The sequence below is a fragment of the Physella acuta genome, unplaced genomic scaffold, assembly GCF_028476545.2.
Source record: "Physella acuta isolate Inbredline_101_S28 unplaced genomic scaffold, ASM2847654v3 ptg000853l, whole genome shotgun sequence".
Lineage (NCBI taxonomy): Eukaryota > Metazoa > Mollusca > Gastropoda > Physidae > Physella > Physella acuta.
In genome coordinates, this window is record NW_026732370.1 from 12,343 (window position 1) to 32,858 (window position 20,516).

General features: G+C 32.8%; 1 protein-coding gene and 1 long non-coding RNA gene across 2 annotated transcripts; both read left to right on the top strand.

Moving 5' to 3' along the window:
- Positions 1-4,733: 4,733 nt before the first annotated feature.
- On the top strand, positions 4,734-6,192 carry LOC131952114 (uncharacterized). The gene is made up of 3 exons (XR_009388506.1): positions 4,734-4,808; positions 5,313-5,434; positions 6,107-6,192. It is a non-coding gene; the product is annotated as an uncharacterized LOC131952114 (long non-coding RNA).
- Positions 6,193-10,381: 4,189 nt separating this feature from the next.
- LOC131952117 (adhesion G protein-coupled receptor E5) lies at positions 10,382-18,508 on the top strand. The gene is made up of 13 exons (XM_059314639.1): positions 10,382-10,460; positions 11,752-11,798; positions 12,183-12,306; positions 12,577-12,674; positions 13,067-13,169; positions 14,156-14,306; positions 14,539-14,608; positions 14,768-14,834; positions 15,589-15,674; positions 16,220-16,346; positions 16,692-16,733; positions 16,879-17,235; positions 18,094-18,508. Exons 3-13 carry the CDS (start codon positions 12,256-12,258, stop codon positions 18,112-18,114), a joined length of 1,173 nt encoding a protein of 390 aa, XP_059170622.1. The 5' UTR covers positions 10,382-10,460; positions 11,752-11,798; positions 12,183-12,255; the 3' UTR covers positions 18,115-18,508.
- The last annotated feature ends 2,008 nt before the right edge of the window (positions 18,509-20,516 follow it).

A 20,516-nucleotide genomic window follows, 5' to 3' on the forward strand; every position in this document is an offset into this window, starting at 1 on the left:
TTTTACAAATCACGACATTTTACACATCCCTGAGTCGGAAAAACATAGTTTTACCATTTTGTCCGTATGTCTGTGTGTGTATGTATGTGTGTATGATAACTTGAACACCGTTACAGCTAGTTTGATAAAATTTCATGTATAAGTATTATATCAAATTTGTAGTTCTGTTTCAACTTTTCAGCGATTTCTGATAAACAAAAGTGGAACTTATTCTACTTTCAATTTTTCAGAATCCTGTAACTTGAGTACTGTTTCAGATATATGAACAAAAATGCACATATAAGTAAAAGATCTACCTTTCTGCCTTCTGTTAAATTTTGAATAATTTTCGTTGACCAGAAGTAGTAATTTACGCTATTTCTAATTTCCCCCCCAAAAAAAACGCATATGAATTTATAAAGTACTAATAATATTTCGCACTACTATACACATATTATTTAGCGTTCACTTGGTGCGCAATTCTTTTTTATTCTACGAGATTCTATTCTATTTTAAAAAGTAATAGTACTTAAAAATCATGTCTATAATCCGAGTTGCCACCCCCCATAATTTTATATAAGAATATTCGAGAAAGTTTAGGGGAGACCACTCCCGGTTTATTTTGATTGTAGAACAAACTACAAGGCTGTTGGATTTTGGAGTTGTCCCCAGCCTCATCTGCCCGCGGGTTCAAACTCTAGACTTTTTGGCGTGGTCGAGTCGGTAAAGCTGAAATCATCTTCAAAATTCGTATTAATTTAATCTGATGTTTAGAACTACATCGCTTTGAACCGAAAGCGCCTAGAAGAAAATTAGGTTACGAGTCTAAAAATATTATTGGTAACTATCGAATGTTAGTATGAATGTCCTTGAATTTCTTTCTTCTGAGATCACAGCGATTTGTAGCACGGGTAAAAGCTAGTACAAAATAAAATTATGCATAGTGTAGAAACTTTAAAAAATTATGAACTGTTAATACGATGTTAATGAATATTTTTGTGGGACACACAATCAAACTTATTGTATAACCATGTCACTACTATATAATTTATGTCAGCTTTGATATAACTACCTAAGCAAATTGTGTATAATTGTAGTTGGTGGTAGTACTATTTTCTAAAACAATTGTATTTTCTAATAAGTCTAAAATTGAGTCTGTTTAATACTAACAGTTCATCTAACAACAAAAAAAAAATGTTAACGGCTAAACTGTAAAAAGAAAGTGATTTTTAGACTATTCAGCAATATTTTTTTAAATACAGGAAAACAACTTTTATGACAAGTTGACGGAGATGTTTTTATTAAAGACTAGCCGTCCCGGCCAGGCCCTGCTCTGGCTTCTGTGAAAAACCTTTCTGTTAAAGACCATTACCTGTGTGTTTAGTAATCATCATAAACCCGGCATTGCACACCCAAACCAAAACCAAAACAACAAAACGCAAACATAACGCTAACACAATTTCAAATACAAACGAAAACAAAAACCTAACAACTAACCCAACCACAACCACAAACACCAATACGAACACAAAGAAAAAAACAAACGAAAAAGCAAACGAAAACAAACCAAATCCAATTGCAAAACCAACCACAAACCCAAAGAAAAAAACACAAACGAAAAAACAAACGAAAACAAACCAAATACAAACGCAAAACCAACATCAAACACAAATACAAACACAAACGCAAAGAAAATAAAACACAAACGAAAACGAAAAAAAGAAAGAACAAAAACGAACCAAATCAAAACGCAACCACTAACGCAAACCCAACCTAAACACAAAGAAAACACTAACACGAACATAAACGCACAGTGCTCAGAGTCTAGCCCGGGGCGGAATCGCCTGTTTCAGCTTAATAAACGACTATAGTACCCCAACTTATTCATAGTCTTTTGCACTCACTTTAATGAACGTAGGCGCGAAACCGAACACGGGAGGCCTGGGACCCCAAATAGCACCCTGTCTAGGCGCCAGAGGACGCACCATGACGTCACCGCCTGATTGAACTTAGTAAACGACTATAGTACATAACTTATTCATAGTCTTTTGAACTCACGCGAACGTATATAACATAGCATACACCGGAAGGCCCGGGGCGCCAAATAGCACCCTGTCGGGGTGCCGGAGGACGCCCGGATTTGATTCACTTAAAGACTATAGTAACCTTTCTTACCCATAGTCTATCGCACTGTTAAACACAAAACTATGCAGCATAGCGCTCACATGATAGCCCAGGGTGCCAAATCGAACCGTGCAAGGGCGCCGGCGGACGCGCCTGTTTCAATTTAGTGAACAAAAATGATAATACTCCAAGCTTATCCGTAAATGGAAAGAAATAAACATATAGGATTTGTAGGATCTGGCTTATTAAATGTTATTGATTTAAAAAAAAAATTATTGAACAGTATGTTCAGTGTATAGAATAAATAAAAGGCAGTGTTAAAAATACCTAACGACATTGCACTTAATCAATCCCCGCTAATTATGTAATTAATTTTTTTTTTCTTAACACCAAAAACAAAGTAATAAAATGTAAATTCTTTCTTCTTAAGAATTTTTTTTATTAAAGGGAAGTAACTGTGCAGTCAATACATTTCCGACACAATTTTAGAAATTTTATAAACGTCGATACACTTTTTAAAAATTTTATGTCGCGTTTATAATTGAAAATTATTCTTCTAAGTAAATAGAGTGAAAATTGTTTTTAAAGACTTTCAATGGTAATTTTTTGACTCGTAAATTTAGACTATGAGTACGATAAAATATCTAACACTTAAATCCATAGAAGTGTCAACGACAAACTTTTTTGCCACACGTTACAGAACTGAGCTTTATATATACATGCTCCATGTTTTCTGGATCTTCAGTATATTTTTGTGTGTGCTTCCATGTGCCAGTAAGTAGAGCTTAATTTTACGTTATATAATTATAAACTTTTAAACTTTTGTGTATATTTTAATTATCTCAGTAAGTGAAGAAATTGGAATTTATTGTGAAAAATAAATGTGTGTGATTAATTTAACTTTTTTGTTTTGTTACTCTAATGGTTTTTTTTTCTGAAATAATACAAGAAAAGAAGCTTGTGCATTAAACTATGCATTAATTCACTAACATATTCTCGAAATATATTTATAATAAAAGCAGTTTTTACAAGATAAAACAACCCTTTAAATAATTTTTGTAACGGCGATTTTATTTTTTGAATATTAATATGGATATAATATTCAATTATTTTCATTTGACAAAACATTTTTTTTTCTTGCTCTTGATTAGGTGAGCATGGGTTATCAAAAGGAAGCATTCAGGTTTGTTATTAATTTAATTGTCTTAAAGCTTTACGTAAAGAAACAAATGGATATTGAATCACACAAATACCAAATGCATATAAACAGCAGAGCCGGCGTTAGGATTACGGCGTTCATGGGGCCGACCATCCGCGCGAGACCGGAGTTAGATATTTCGATGGTATGACACCGTAAACAGTGATTTACAATTTTTCGAATCTTGGGTGCAAATTTAGTGTTTGTAACCTATTTCTTTGATGTTTGGCAATCTGCGACTTAAACCGAATGGCCAATCTGGTCTCCTTCTATTCCCTGAATCTCTCACACGTGCCTCCAAACCCCAGCAAAACGATTCATTTAGTGAATTAAACAATGTAAGGGATGATGTCAACAAGGCATCTGATCAGCCAGAATGGAAGATCTCATAGATGAATTACAACGACCACTAATTTGTGGCCAATGCCTGGGTGGAGGCTTCATGAAGAGGGATAATGCGCCACAACGATCGTTACACGCCATAAGAAGAATTATGAAAGTATATCGTGAAAAGCTTCAAATATCTGGACGCAGTTGTTTCGGACGTAGGGCTAAAACTTTAAAATGTTTGTCAGAGTTGCCCATACCATAGCCCATTTGTCGTGAGCCAATATGTCGTGAGCCCATTTGTCGTGAGCACATTAGTCGTTAGCCCTTATGTCGGGAGCCAATTACTCGGGAGACGATTTGTCGCGAAACAATGTCTTGAGTATTTGTCGGGAGCCAATATGTAGGGAGCGCATTATATCATGGTCCTTTTGATGGGCTATCTTGACTGGGTCGTGTAGTCGGGGGTCGTTTGACGGGGTTATATTGGCGGGGCCGTTTTGACCTCGCTGTTTTGTCCTGGGCCGTTTTGACGGTGCACCATCGCAACGCTATTTCAAGATGCAAGTCCTCATTGTGTTTATGGGGTACAAAAATTCAAAGCGTGTATAACACTATACACAACAAATATTTCGTTCGGAAAAGTTATTCATCTGTGTTTGACCACAGAAAAAAAGCTGATTTTACACTGGGTTTGTTTTTTCAAGTATTGCTTTTAAACATGTTATACTAATTTTTGTGTTAATGCTGATTTTAGCAATGCCCCTTTTTTAATCATTGTACAGAAATGGCGTAGATCTAGATGTAAAATATTTTTTCCTTGGTCGCCAAAGTTTAAAACATTTTTTTTTTAAAAAGACACATACATGGAAAAATAACTTTCTTTGCTTTATTCACTCACCTTTATGTTTGGGGGGGGGGGGGGTGGGTGGGTAATATTTTGATAACTATCTCATGCCATTGCAGAATGGTTTTGCGTCCATTGTTAAAACTCTAGAAAGAAGCAAGAACATTATGCCTCTACGATTTTCAAAAGCGCAGTATCTGGTTCCTCTTTATAAGGACGTGACGATTTTGCATGTCGTGAGGTCAAATACTGAAGACCGGTGTAATGACTTTCAATGCATTGAAGTAGCTAATCTTGACGAGATCAAAATTTCAAATCTTTCACACACAAACAGTAAGTATTGCAGAATATATTGTGGGGGTTTTCAAAATACTTTGTGCTTTTGTTGGTGAACCTATGGTCAAGAAGGTGAAATGCTTCAGTCTAAAAACATGTCACCAAAACTTTAAAAAGTTCACAATACTTTCTAAAATTCCTTAATGAAATGAATTATATTATTATTTATTATTTACTATATATATATATATATATATATATATATATATATATATATATATATATATATATATATATATATATATGGGCATGCGTATAATTACTCAATGAAAATGTTTCAAGATATTAGAACAGACCAAAGTTGAGAAACAATTGTAACAAGTGTTATTGCACTTGTATCAAAGAAATTTACCCTAAAACTTTTCAAATTGTAATGCTTATTTCATCAAAATGCATATTTTAAAAGTAATATTTTGGAAATGCACATGGGCTTAAAAGTAATTATTAAGCAATGTTCTGGTAAATTTAGTTCATGTATGTACAATTATGCATTTTTTAAAGTTACCACGAATCCAAAAATTGATGTGGAGTACCGTGAGCATATGGTACGCGACAACATGTGGAGATATTTCATAATCCGCCGAAGGACTAACAAACCTTCTTGGCAAAAATTTAAACTACATGTAAGTATCTGCTTAATATGCTATGATTCAGATATAAATCTATCTCTGTATGGCTGCAATACTGAGGGTGGGCGGGTGGGGAATAAATGATAGAAACATGAAACTGAAACTAAGCCTTATGGATAGTTTTTAAGACTGAAAAAAATGTTGCTGAATAAAATTATTTTTCTAAATAGTTTAAAGGAAGCTATTTAGCTCGTATCCGTAAGAAACAAAAATTATTTACAAAAAAACTGGCTTATCAAAAAACAACATCTAGAATAGCCAGTAAAGTGGACAAAATTTAACTTTGAATTGTACTTTACTCCATTTTCGGTTTAAAAAAGACAACAACTTTAGAATTTGCCTATTTTTATTCTCCTAAAGCAGTTTATCATTTTTAAAAACCATTTCGCCATAATGTGTTTTCACGAAAAACTATCGGTTTTGTCACAATCTTATCAACTATTTCTATAGCCCGATTACTTCGAAAGTGTTATCCCAACACATATTGTTACATACGAATGTACTGACGCTTAATTTTAATAATTAGTTGGGGTTTTGACAATTGACAGGAAATCTAGCAAATTTTAATGGTTAAAATATTTTAAAAGAATGTTTTAAACTGTAATGACACTGAAGAAAGCGATAAAGAAATTACACCTAAAATGCAATTTGGTAAATCTAACTTAGGTTGTAGATGATGAACATGGAGAAGATACTGCAATAGTTTGCATTTTTTATCTGGACACTACTAAATGTGATGAAGAACAGCATTCAACAGCATCTCTCACAGATCAAACTAATGGCAATGTAGATACCATTTCCCCGTCATCCCTGTCCAGTATCACTACATACGCCACATTCACTTCCCAGACTTCAAAGCAAAAGACCACAAAAACCCCACTAACAACACCAACAGATAACACAGCCCACACAACATCTAGTAGTACATTGGCAGACACCACCTTTCTAACCACGGCGGTAACAACACCAACAGATAACACAGCCCACACAACATCTAGTAGTACATTGGCAGACACCACCTTTCTAACCACGGCGGTAACAACACCAACAGATAACACAGCCCACACAACATCTAGTAGTACATTGGCAGACACCACCTTTCTAACCACGGCGGTAACAACACCAACAGATAACACAGCCCACACAACACCTAGTAGTACATTGGCAGACAACACACCTCTAGGAACCCCATTAACAACACCAACAGATAACACAGCCCACACAACATCTAGTAGTACATTGGCAGACACCACCTTTCTAACCACGGCGGTAACAACACCAACAGATAACACAGCCCACACAACATCTAGTAGTACATTGGCAGACACCACCTTTCTAACCACGGCGGTAACAACACCAACAGATAACACAGCCCACACAACATCTAGTAGTACATTGGCAGACACCACCTTTCTAACCACGGCGGTAACAACACCAACAGATAACACAGCCCACACAACACCTAGTAGTACATTGGCAGACAACACACCTCTAGGAACCCCATTAACAACACCAACAGATAACACAGCCCACACAACATCTAGTAGTACATTGGCAGACACCACCCTTCTAACAACCCAACTAACAACACCAACAGATAACACAGCCCACACAACACCTAGTAGTACATTGGCAGACACCACCATTCTCACAACACCATTTACTACTAAACAAGAGACTTCGACTAAAGGTAAGACCTGATATTCTTCCTCGTAGTTTTGTGTTGTAAATTGACAATGTCTTGTTTTCTTGGGTTTTTTTTTTTAATTTTTTAAATTTTATTAAGTTATGCGATTAATGACATTTTGTTTAACCATAATTTGTCGCAAGTTTTAAAATATTTACAACATCGAACACAGCATGCAACTGTACTGATCCATGGACTGCGCTGACTTCTGAATTGGTAAGAAAATAGGCTATAAATAAAATAATAAATTTAAACACATAACGTACTTTCTTCAATATTAACCGAGAAATTTGAAACAGACGCTTAGCAAATAAACCGGGAGTGATCTCCCCTAAACTTTCTCGAATATTCTAATATAACACTACGGGGGATGGCAACTCGGGATATAGACTTCTAGACATGATTTTTAATCCATTTTAATTACTCAAATTTTTAAAAATAGAATATAATCTCGTAGAAAAAAGAAATGCACACCAAGTGAACGCTAAATAAAGATGTGCATAATAGTGCTCAATATTATTAGTAGGCCTACTTTATAAATTTACATGCGTTTTTTGAGAAACCGGAAATAGCGTAAATAAGTACTTCCGGTCAACGGAAATTACTCAAAAATTTGACAGAAGGTAGAGAATTAGATCTTTTACTTACATATCCAATTTCATTTATCTATCTGAAATAGTACTCAAGTTATAGGCTTTTGAAAAAGTCAAATTAGAAAAAGTACCACTTCCGGTTATCTGAAATCGCTCAACAGTTGATACGGATCTACGATTTTGATAAAATACTTATATATGAAATGTCATCAACCTAGCTGTAACGGTACTCAAGTTATCGTGTTTACACACGGACACACACACACACACACACAGACATACGGACAAGATTGCAAAATTATGTTTTTCCGTATCAGTGAGGTGTAAAACGTCGAGATTTTTTGCACGATTACAATACTTTCTCTATACTTCGTATATACGAGAAAGTAAAAAGGGTAACATTCATTACATTGAGAATTATAAGTAAATTTCTACATTTTTTGTCTTCCCTATTCATACAATTAGAAATGCATATCAATAAACAGATGTCAAACTACCAAGAAAAACACCATCTTTTCCTCACCAATGTGGATTTTAAAAGTTTTATTTTGGTCAGGGAGCTTTATTAAAAGTGAATAAAACCAGGCTCGTTAATATCAACCCCAAACTACTTTGTGGCATGATTTTCATCGATTTAAAAATTTGTTTTTTTGTTGATACTTGTTAAAATACTAGTTCCATACAAATTTCACGAAACTACAGATAAAGTACTTAACTCTTTTCAATTAAAAATCACAACGAACAGTAGTAGGCGTACTACTGTAGCATGATAGTACACATAAACTCTTCTTAAACAGGTATACAAGTAATGGAGTTCTCTAAGGTTCTCAGTTAAATCCATTACTTTTTTCTGTATTTTATGATCCTCGTTTGCACATCAACGCTGTTCTCTGTGAGATATTCACTGGTGACACATCCAGACATATCTTTGCAAACATCTTACACACAGAGCCAGCTACACAAATGCACAAATGAACTCAGCTGGACAAAAATGAACAAAATACAACTTTACCCCAATAAAACCAACGTGATGGAGAAGAAAAAAAAACAAGTTTTACAACAGGGATGTCCTTACTAAAACACATTTTTCTGTATAAATATTTCTTTAGGCGTCTGAGCTGAATGACAGCACAAAAAGTGCTACAGAAAGAGGAGTAGTAATACATTCTGTTGTGCAATCTATTAGCACACACCTTAACAAAACTAGAACAATGGATGATATGAGATCTGTACTAACTATTTTCTCGCTAATAGACAGAGTGTTGGACAAATATGACGTCGAGATAAATGATAAAACTGTTAAGGTATGTAAAGGCCTACATTATATAATGTGTCTAATTGCCTTTTGGCTAAATGTAAATTGTTAATTTGGAGACTTACGATGCATTTGACTACATAAACAACTGGCTATTTATTTCTAAAAAATCAATTTTGAAAGTTACACATTCTCAAGAAAAAAAAATCTTAAATAACCATTTGTAAGTCTTTAAAATCTACATTCTTGTTTGTTTTAAAGTTATTGGCCAAGTTGTCGAACCACCTAGTTTCTGCCGATGGAAATATGTGGGATAAGCTCAGCGGTAATGGCCCTGGAATGTCGTCATTAATGATCAGTGTGGAAAAAATTGTGTCTTCAAGTCTAGCGTCGTTAAATGTAACAAAAGTGGTTCATGAAGAAAGCCAAGTTGGTACGTGATATTCTATGATTTAGAAACTCAACGCAATTAATTATTTTCTAACTTCCATAGTGTTCAATTTATATTAACTTGTTTCTAAAAACGTTCATGAAACTTAAATAGATATAAAATAAGCCTACTCTAGTAATTACTGATGCTTTTTAAGTATTTTGATTCAAATTTATTTCGAAACTTTTTTTTTATCTATTACACTCTCATTAATTCCTCCATAATTTTTTAAAGTCTAAGTCTATAAAGTAATTCTAGTTTTAAAAAATAAAAGTATTTTTCCTCAGCTATTGCACGCTTCAGAAACTTTGGTGCATTTGAATATGTAACCAATTTAACTTCTGATTATCCTGGAAATAAAATTTTTATTCCTTCAGATTATTCAACTGGTTGGTCAATTTCTATATTTTGTTCTATAGTCTAGTGCTTTCTAAAGCCACTTGATATTTCTTTTAACTTAAACTCCATTAAACACAATTTTTTTATTTGTATGTATATTCAATTAATAGCTAAGTGTTGAGAGTTAAAATAGAGCCATTTCCATATAATGTTGATAACCCAATGCCAAACCTGCTGTCCAGCTATGTTTGCTGACAACTATTGTTTCGCTTAGAACTGTTTTGGTATAATGTTTTATAAGAATCATGGATTCATTTTTGACAGATTAGCGTTTATTTTTTTGATTTTCAGACTGTACACTGATTGGACTTGTCATCTATAAAAAAATGGGAAGCAAAGTTAAAATAGAAAACGAAAGAAACAACCAGTAATAGAATCTAAGTCTTTTATGTTTCTATCACTTTAAAAGCAATGAAGCTGACACATAATGTTTCGTTATATTTTTTCATTAATTAAAAATGTACATTTTGAGCTATAAATTCCAATCTAGTACTAAATAAATACATCTACCTTTTCTAGTTTTTTTTAAAATAAATTTTTTGTTTTGCAGAACCCTGGAGCAACCAATTAAAGAATTGGCATCAGACATAATATCGATTGTTTCAAATAGGAGCAGCGTTGATTTGGTTGAAATCACATTTAACCTACTAAATAACGTTGGTTTAAATTTTTAATTTTAAAAAAATATTATATTCAATTAATGGTCTGGTGACATAAATGTTCATTGACACCTTTAATGTTTGTAAATGTGTTTATACTTTTACTATTTTCTAATTGCCAATTGCTCAATTTGGCCAACAAAAGCTAGTTGTGATTATTGTTTTAGTAATCTACAAATACAAGAAGGAAACAGGATAATAAAACTAATGTTACAAATATTATATTTGGTATTTTGTAACTCTAATGGGTTTCTTTTGGAGTGTCAGTGACAGTGACAGTGACAGTATTATGATTAGTTTGGGTGAGTACTGTTGTGGTAGCCGAGGGTGTCACCAACTTGTTGGTGTGGTAGCTGAGGGTGTCACCAACTTGTTGGTGTGGTAGCTGAGGGTGTCACCAACTTGTTGGTGTGGTAGCTGAGGGTGTCACCAACTTGTTGGTGTGGTAGCTGAGGGTGTCATGGACTTGTTGGTGTGGTAGCTGAGGGTGTCATGGACTTGTTGGTGTGGTAGCTGAGGGTGTCATGGACTTGTTGGTGTGGTAGCTGAGGGTGTCACGGACTTGTTGGTGTGGTAGCTGAGGGTGTCACCAACTTGTTGGTGTGGTAGCCGAGGGTGTCACCAACTTGTTGGTGTGGTAGCCGAGGGTGTCACCAACTTGTTGGTGTGGTAGCCGAGGGTGTCACCAACTTGTTGGTGTGGTAGCTGAGGGTGTCACCAACTTGTTGGTGTGGTAGCTGAGGGTGTCATGGACTTGTTGGTGTGGTAGCTGAGGGTGTCATGGACTTGTTGGTGTGGTAGCTGAGGGTGTCACCAACTTGTTGGTGTGGTAGCCGAGGGTGTCACCAACTTGTTGGTGTGGTAGCTGAGGGTGTCATGGACTTGTTGGTGTGGTAGCTGAGGGTGTCATGGACTTGTTGGTGTGGTAGCTGAGGGTGTCATGGACTTGTTGGTGTGGTAGCTGAGGGTGTCACCAACTTGTTGGTGTGGTAGCCGAGGGTGTCACCAACTTGTTGGTGTGGTAGCCGAGGGTGTCACCAACTTGTTGGTGTAGTAGATGAGGGTGTCACCATTTTATTGGTGTGATAGCTGAGGGTGTCACCAACTTGTTGGTGTGGTAGCTGAGGGTGTCACCAACTTGTTGGTGTGGTAGCTAAGTGTTAAATGTCTGACTAAAACTCTTGTCTTTGTGATAAATAATTGATTTTATCTTAAATTTGTAACTAAAATCTATGTGGCACTGTTTATACATAATTTCATACAGTAGTTTCAATTTAATCAATCTTAGATTACATCAGAACACCTAGAGTGTGCTTTCCTGGACACCAGTGACAGGTAATATATAGGGGTTTATTATTAGCTAAATACAACATTTCCATTTAGATCTGTATAAAATGTAAACAAATGCCTTATAAATGTTCTAATGATGTTACTAAATCTTTTTAAAAAATAACATTTTGGACAGCCTTTGTATAGTTGGGAAAGTTGAAATTAAATATATTTTCTCGGCTTTGGTAGAGGACAACAAATTTAATACATTTTAGAATCTTTTGGATAGCCATTGTTTTTATTTATTTTAATCTGAACTGATGTTTTGCTAGTATTTTTTTTCTTAATGTTTTCTTACATTTAAAACTAACTACCAACCCAAAAAATAAATTTGCATTTCTGAATGCTCTTATTAAGTAGTCTATATTCTATATCATTTTTCTGAATTAGTGTGAATAATCCAAATGTTTGGTCAACAAGAGGTTGTTCACTTGTAAAAAGAAACGCTACTCATGTCATTTGCATGTGTGACCATTTGACTACATTTGCAGTACTGATAAGTAGTTATCAGAAGGTTAGCTATTTACTTCCTTCTTATATAAGATCACATTTCAATTTTAAAATTAGCTCCTATATTAGTAATATCTAAGTAAATGTAAATATAAGGTTTATACTGCTTAAAAATTAGAAAAAATGATGCTCATTTTTAAATATGTGAATCATTGACTAGTATAAAACCAGCAGATTATTTTGGCGTGGAGTCTCATGAAAATATTTTAAATTTCAGGAAGAACCATATGAACTGAACGTGTTAATAATCATATTAACACATTTTAAATTTCAGGAAGAACCATATGAACTGAATGTGTTAACACAGGTTGGATGCTCACTCTCTATAGCCAGCCTCACAGTAACGATCATTGTAAACATAGTATTGTGGGGGTAAGAATGCTTACAAATACAATCTTTTGAAGCAGAGCTATAGTTTTAGTTTATTTTACTGAACATTACACTATTTAAAAAGCTGATTTTTCCAATGTCATTGACAAAGCAGTTTGTAAGAATTCTTACAAGGTAATTAGTGATATTCTCACAAAAATCTACTATATCTCATATGTTGCAATCTACTAAAAGATAACATTCCAACAAAATAACATCAGACAACCTATAAAACATGTCAACCTACCCATAAATTACTAATTATGTAGGCAGAAAACATTGGGTGATGAGTCTCGTTTTATAAGTATTTTTTTTTGTATTTTTGTTTGTTATGCTAAATAATGCTACATCTTGATATACTATTTATTTATATCTTCCAATACTACATTTTTTAGAGATATAAAAGACAGTGCAACAATTCTGCATATCAATAAATGCTCACTGCTTCTTATGGCGTATGTAACATTTGTGGCAGGAGTAGACAAGACAAGTAACACAGTGAGTTTTTGCTAGATTTTATTTAACTTGACTTCTCTGTTTTTTGTTATGTCAGTCCTTGGTGAAATCTTGTGATAGAAATTTTAATCGCTTTGGATTAGTAGCTACAGAGATAATTCAATGTAAAGTAAACTTTAACATAATGAGAGCATTTAAAAAAAATTGTTTAAATCTTAACCTGCTCTTTCTAGTCAGCTGTGATGGAATATATTTATACCACCAAAACAAAAATGTAGAACTTAACATTTGTTTAAATCATAACCTGCTGTTACTTGTCACCTGTGATGTAATATATATATACCACCAAAATAACTAACATCCTTACAGGTTGAAATGTTATTGATAATTCAAAGTATATCCCTTGATAGTAACAACCTGGTTTACATAAAATTTTGGTTTTGAATGGCATTCTGTCCCTACACCTTGGTTTTCATCTGGTGTCATGGACAAGGATAGTTAATGTTTTTATATGTAATAGGTAGTAATTTAAAATAAATAAAAAATAAGTTAAAATTTTGTGGGTTTTAGGGGGAATGTAGGAAAGTATAAAGAAGTAGAGTTCACCTATTTCTGTGACCTCGACATATAAAGGGATAGTAAAGTCATCACTGTGCCCAGCAACCTTTACTTTTCCTAACATTAGTTTGGAACCCGTATTCAAACTTGAGACTATCCGGTTACCAGTCTAGCACCCTACCAGCTGGCCACTTGGGGGAAATGTGGTCAGATATTAGAGTTCTCAACTGCTAACCTGAGTTAGTAATGCCCGCTTAAGTCTGTCGGATGTCTTTGAGTCTACCCAGCTCTATTTGGAAAGTAAATAACTGCTGGCCATAGTGCTGACCACACTATCTCTTTAATTATCAAGTTGGCTGAAACACATGAACTCTACTACACCTGCCACATGGACCAAGAAATTCAAGAGGATACATTTTTACTGGATTTTACTTATATTTTCTGATTTTTTATATATATATCCTCAACAGATAGTCTGTAGGCTGGTTGCTGTCATTCTGCAATTTACACTCACAGCAAGCATGTTTTTCATGCTTGCTGAAGCAATAGAGCTCTACAAAAATGTTGTCCTGATTTTTTATACTAGGTCTATTCTTAAATATTTGTTAATAGTTGCTTATGGTAAGTTTTAACAAGTGTTGAATTTTAAATTTATTATAAATATATCCATTTGTTAATTAAAAATATGCTAATAAAATGTACTAAATGTGCTAATTAAGTTATATAAACCAAACAAATACTTTTTATTTTTATTTTTCAATGTTATTCAGATAATACACATTTTCAAATATTTAAAATGCTTTACTGAAATAATACTAGTAACAATATGATCAATTATCAACACTGTTTTTAGGTTTACCGACAGTGATAGTGGCAGCATTTGTGGGTGCCACGCAGGGCCACGGTTATGGCGATGAGAGAAGGTTTGTGTACCAGTAACTATTGAACATTATTGAACAAAATAATATGTATATACTACATTCACGTTGAAATTTAACTTTGAGTCAGAAAATGTATTTTATTTGGTTATCAAAATCATAAACCATTATTGTGTAGCTTATATTGTCATTTATCTAACATAGATGTTGGGTAAAGGTGGACACATTTCTTTTTTGGGGCTTTAGTGGAATAGTCATTGGTGTCTGTTTGGTAAGTCATTTTTTGTACTCAGTAATTATATGAAGAAAAGATATTTCAAATCATTCTCATTTCATGTATAAGCCTTAACAATGTGATGTTTAAAATCATATTGTTATTGCAAATTAATATTATTTACAATGTTTTCAGAGTTTTAGCATTTGAAACATCGTCTATAAAACTTCATTATATTTAATACTAGCTTTATATTTTTGCAAAAGACTAAGAATTTATTCAAAGTAGGAATTTTAGATAATTGATCACTAATCTAATATTTATAATCAAAACCCTCTGCCATTCTAATGCACTCAAATATAAAACCTAGATCAGTTTTATGCTGAATGATGAGAGATGTATTTCAAATTAAGTTAAGGTGTACAAAGGAAAAAATACAATGATTTTGAACATATAGTATTTTTAAATTTACAATTTTTTTTACATCATGCAGGATTTAACTATAAAAAGTATAGAGCAAGTGAAGTATAGTTCACTTGTTTCTGTGACCTCGGCATATGAAGAGATAGTGTGTTCGGCACTATGCCCAGCCACCTGTATTTACCCTAACGTGAATTAGGTATCGATCAGAGCTGGGTGGACTCAGGGACGGTCTACTGACTTGAACCCAGATTCAAACTCGAGACTTATGGGTTAGCAGTCCAGCTCTCTACCGCTAGGCCACTCCGTCCAGCAGGATGTAACTAAAGTTAATGCATATACTAAAGAAGTTTTTACATATTATAAAGTATAATAATATCATTTTTTACAGGCTAATTTTGTGATACTTGTTAGAGTAATGCACAAAATTCAGACAACCAAAATAGTAAGGAGGAAGTCATGTAAAGTAAAAATCATGTAAGATTATTTAAATTGTAACATCTAATTAATACATAACAGAGAGGAGTTAATCATTTAAAAATGTATTAACACAATAATTATTATTCATATTTTTGAAAACATGAAACAAAAAACACATTGAATAAGTATTAGTTAATTTTTCATTTAGGGGATATTTGTTAAAATATATCTCAAACATTGAAACAGAAAAATAATGATTCACTTTAAGGAGCTCAAGTATGTCAATTAGAGGATGAAGGCAAGATATCAAGAGTTAAAATATGTATTTGATATAGAAAAAAACCTATTGCTGATTCTAAAGTTATTTAAGAATAGAATTTATGAGAGGTGGATCAAATGTGAACCTTAGAATTTAAACCATGCAGGTATTATGCTGAAGTTTAAGCAAGATTTGTTGTAACATGACAAATACTGATAGATCTACATATTAATTAAAGCATTTTTAAGTTTTAAAATGCTTTTTAAAAATATTATGAAAAATTTAGTTTGGTAAGATAGATAAGCACACTCTTAATTTATATTATTATTATTGTTCTTTTCAGAACTGCAATAAGGGCTCTAGCTGTTTTAACTCCCCTTCTTGGTGTCGGTTGGATTATTGGTGTTTTTGCTGTGAATGAATACACCATGATTTTTCAATACCTTTTTACAATAATGTGCTCCTTTCAGGTTTGGAGTATTAAAACCAGATTTTTTATTTTTATATTTGTTTATTTTATTTATGTATTGTAAACATTTTAGCTGTGAATGAAGATACAATATTTATTCAATATATATTTACAATCATTTGCTTCTCTAAGTTTAAGATTATTAATGCCAGATTTCATTTTTTAATATATGTAAAGTAAATATTTTTAGTTTTTGTATTAAAAATTTTGGTTTTATGCTACAACTAAGTATATTATAGAAACTTAAATGATTTCATTATGAGTGTATCAAATAGGCTATTTTTTATTGTTTAAGTTTAGGTTTAGTATAGTGTGCAGATGTTTAAAAGTTTCACTTTATTTACAGGGGTTTATGATCTTCTTAACACAGACAGTATTTAATAAAAAGGTGCCTTTATTTTATGTTGAATGCTAATGAGTTTGTAGATGTAAATTATTATATGTATTGCTTTTAAAAACTTAAATTATTAAAACTTGAAGTTAAAACATTTCTCAATATCAATGGTTATCAATTTGTTTTATACAATTAAAAGGTGAGACAAGGACTTAAGAAAAGGTTTGCAAGAGCTACTGCTATGTGCACAAGGTTATGTGGATATGATCAAATCACACAACAGGACATTGGTTTAACTAGACGAAGGAAACCTAGGCATGATCTCCTTATGTTGGCGCACAAGGTATATCTCCCCCAGCAAATGACAGCAGAAAGCACTTTGCCACTTGATCAAGAATTCTCCCAACATTTGTCAGTGGCAGATATGACATCAGTTTCCAGAGATGTCCCTCAGAAAATGACAGCAGAAAGCACTTCGCCACTTGATCAAGAATTCCCACAACATTTGTCAGATATCAATTCAGCTTCCCAAGACATCTATGAACAGAATACATCAGTAGGTATTTCCATATGTAAATGTATACAATATTCAATTTAATCATCATTGGGACAGCTTGGTTATATGGTAGAGTGCATAGCTGTGAACCTAAACGTTCCGAATTAAGACCCCAGGCTTGAGTCTATTGGACGTCAGCCAAGTTCACCCAGCTTTGATGGGAACTTAGCTCCTGTTAAGACAAGTACAGGCAGCTGGACATAGTGCTGACCACACTATCAATTCAAATGCTAGGTCACAGCAACATTTGAACACTACTTCATCTGCCTCATGGGCTGTGTGATGACGATCCACCCCCCAGTTGTGAGGGTGGGGATGAGATGATGAAACTGGGCCTGGTATAGTTTTGTGAAATCACCACACACAAGTCCAATTCAAGATTTAATGTTCTTTATTTTCCACAATCAACTTCCTACTTCTATCTAACTAGTCTATACTATAAACTATCTACTAACACTAGCTAACTACAACTCCCATGACCATCCCTAACACACTCTCTACCTCTAACTTTTACATCTTTACCCTAACACTACCTATCTCTAACTGCTCTCTCCCGCAAACTATCACCATCTTCCCACTCCCCACGTTTCAATGGTCAGCTGACTGTCCCACGTGATCGGTCAGCTCCTGTATTTCCATTGGTCTGTTTAACTAACTAAGCTATACTCTGTTTCTACCATCTACTTGACTTCAAACCTAAACTAGCATCATCACAGGCTGCTAGGTTTGAAAGGGTAACTTAACTGATGCATAGTGGTGGATTAAACTCTGTTAACTGTTTTTTAATAATAATTTCTGATATGATTTGAGATCAATGTTTTTATGTTTTAATAATTTATTCATGTATTTTATTTTCAGTACTTCATAACAAGATTGTAGACTAAAATGATGAAATTTAATAAAAAAAGACACAGAAAATAAAGCAGACAGTCATTGAACTTATATCAAGATCCTATGTTTACACAATTGAAGTGCAGAAAGTGGATTTATTGCCTTAATAAACATTTTGTAAAGTTAATAGAGTGGAACACACTTTCTCGACTGGTTAAGAACTACAGGCAGAATGCAATAAGCTACACAGACAAAAAGTCAAGTTATTAGATTTATTATACTTCACTGTAAAAATGATTTAGTAGTTTTCCAAACCACAACGCAGGCATTTTCTTGGCTTTAGTTTTGTTGTACCTTGTCTGTCACTACAAGAATACTCAAATTGTATTGGTTCATTTTATTTATTTGTCTGGGCCAACTTTTCACACTATTTTAATTATTCTTATCTCTCACCCCTACTCACTGTCACAGAACCCCCCCCCCCTTTAAAATGACATCACACCACAGTTTCCAAGAACCCTCAAAATTAATTTTTTTTAAAACATTGATTTCTTTCTAAACTACTTTTAGAGCGTGGTGAACACTGAGTATATCAATCAGCTTCTATTGCAATTTACTAAAATTTAGTCTTTTAAAAATGTGAAATAACTGATAAAATGCAGTTTCTAACAATACTTTTTAAAATGCAAAAGTGTGTCATCACACTTTCAGACTCATGGCTCACCTTTGTCATATACGATTTCAAAATTCTGAGCCGCCCCCCCCCCACTCCCATCACCCCCTTATTCTAGAACTGTGGCATCATTTATTATTGATTTATGGATGATCACTTACATCCAAGTCAAATGTTTGTTTGCTTACATATTTAAATATTTAAAAATATATTAATGTAAAAATTTAGTAAATTAAAATAAATTAAAAAATTTTAAATGCTAAAAGTAAAATATCTTTTTAAAATATTTTTAGGTCAAGACTGTACTGTAATATAGGTTGTTATCCTTTTTTTAATTTCATAGACAAAAATATTACTTGAGGGCTTTAAACTATTTTAAAAAAATTTTATTTACAAAATTTCAAATGCTATAAGGTAAGGTAGACCTTCTTTAAACATGTTTAGAAATTTTGAGTATGTAAAAATGATTATTTGCTTAAAAATATTTTTGTATATATAAAATGTTAACCTCAATGCCATCATGTATATAGCTTATATTTTTCTGTAATTAACCTAGATTATATATTGATTATTTTATTCAATACAGGCTTTTTTAAAGAATAATAACTTTATATATAAGTTAGGTAATATAGGGATGGAGATTTATGTGAGTGTTGGAGCTAGTCACAGAAAGGAGAAGCTTGAAATACCATACTGTGTTTATTTATTTTATATTTTTTAATAAAAAATGCATACACTATTCAAGGGACATTACCAAGTTAATGAGAATTCTTCCATCATTATTGTTGACATGGATAAAACTCTTGTTTTTTAGATTTTGCAATCAAGGCAACAATAAAAAAAGAAGAAAAAACTTAAGCCTTAAAATTATTCAAAAATATAATACTTTTAGAATAAATATTATAGAAGTTGCAGTTTAAAGCTACATAGCATTTATTTTTATCAAGCCTAAGTTTTAACCTGAAATTTCACTTTGAAAATACAAACATTCATCAGTTGTACAGGAACTCAGTGATCGATATTCTGAAGACCTCACTTTATATTAAAAACTCATAATAGTTTGTATTCAAAACTTTGCTAATACATTTTAAAATAAATTACAATTTTTTTCAACAACATGACCTAGTTCAATCATTTTTGTTTTCGATTTCTGTGATATGATAAAACAGATAAATACTAAAAATTAATTTTTGTTAGCTTTTTTTCTCTAAATTTTTGTTTACTTACCTAATATGCTAAAACATCAATTATATCCAATCTTTTGTAAAATGCAATTGCTTTTACTTTAGTAACATTTTATTAATTGCCAACAGTAAGCAAAATAACTCTAAATAATGTTTTCCTTTATGACTGCTAACCTGAAAGGCTTACATTTTGATCTTGTACTCGAGTTGCTGACTGACATTAAATTTTCAAAATCAAAAACAACAGTTTTAATTCTACAGGATATATATCATTAAAAAAACAACTAAATTTTATGAGTAAAATAAAGGTTTTCTCAACTTTCTAAAAACATAAATGTACAATATTTCAATATATCAAACAAGAATTAACAACAAATAAATTGCAAAAGGTGACAGGATTTTTATGTTGTTTTTATGAGTTCTTTTGATTTAGTTTCTGCATTTCAGTGAATTGTTTTTTTAAAACATTTTATGAAGAAGATGCTTTACTTGTATTTCCAGTAGGAATTCATTTTGTAATTGGCATTTTTTGAGTCATCATTTTCAAAACTTTTTGCTTTTATCAGAATGGTATAAAATATACAATAATAAGA

What these genes read in the sequence shown, in the direction of transcription:
- LOC131952117 (XM_059314639.1), top strand. Translation starts at nt 12,256, where the DNA reads ATGTGTGACCATTTGACTACATTTGCAGTACTGATAAGTAGTTATCAG. An exon ending in TTTGTTAATAGTTGCTTATG is followed by an intron (nt 14,307 to 14,538) that starts GTAAGTTTTAAC and finishes CACTGTTTTTAG; the next exon opens with GTTTACCGACAGTGATAGTG. An exon ending in AGACAGTATTTAATAAAAAG is followed by an intron (nt 16,734 to 16,878) that starts GTGCCTTTATTT and finishes TACAATTAAAAG; the next exon opens with GTGAGACAAGGACTTAAGAA.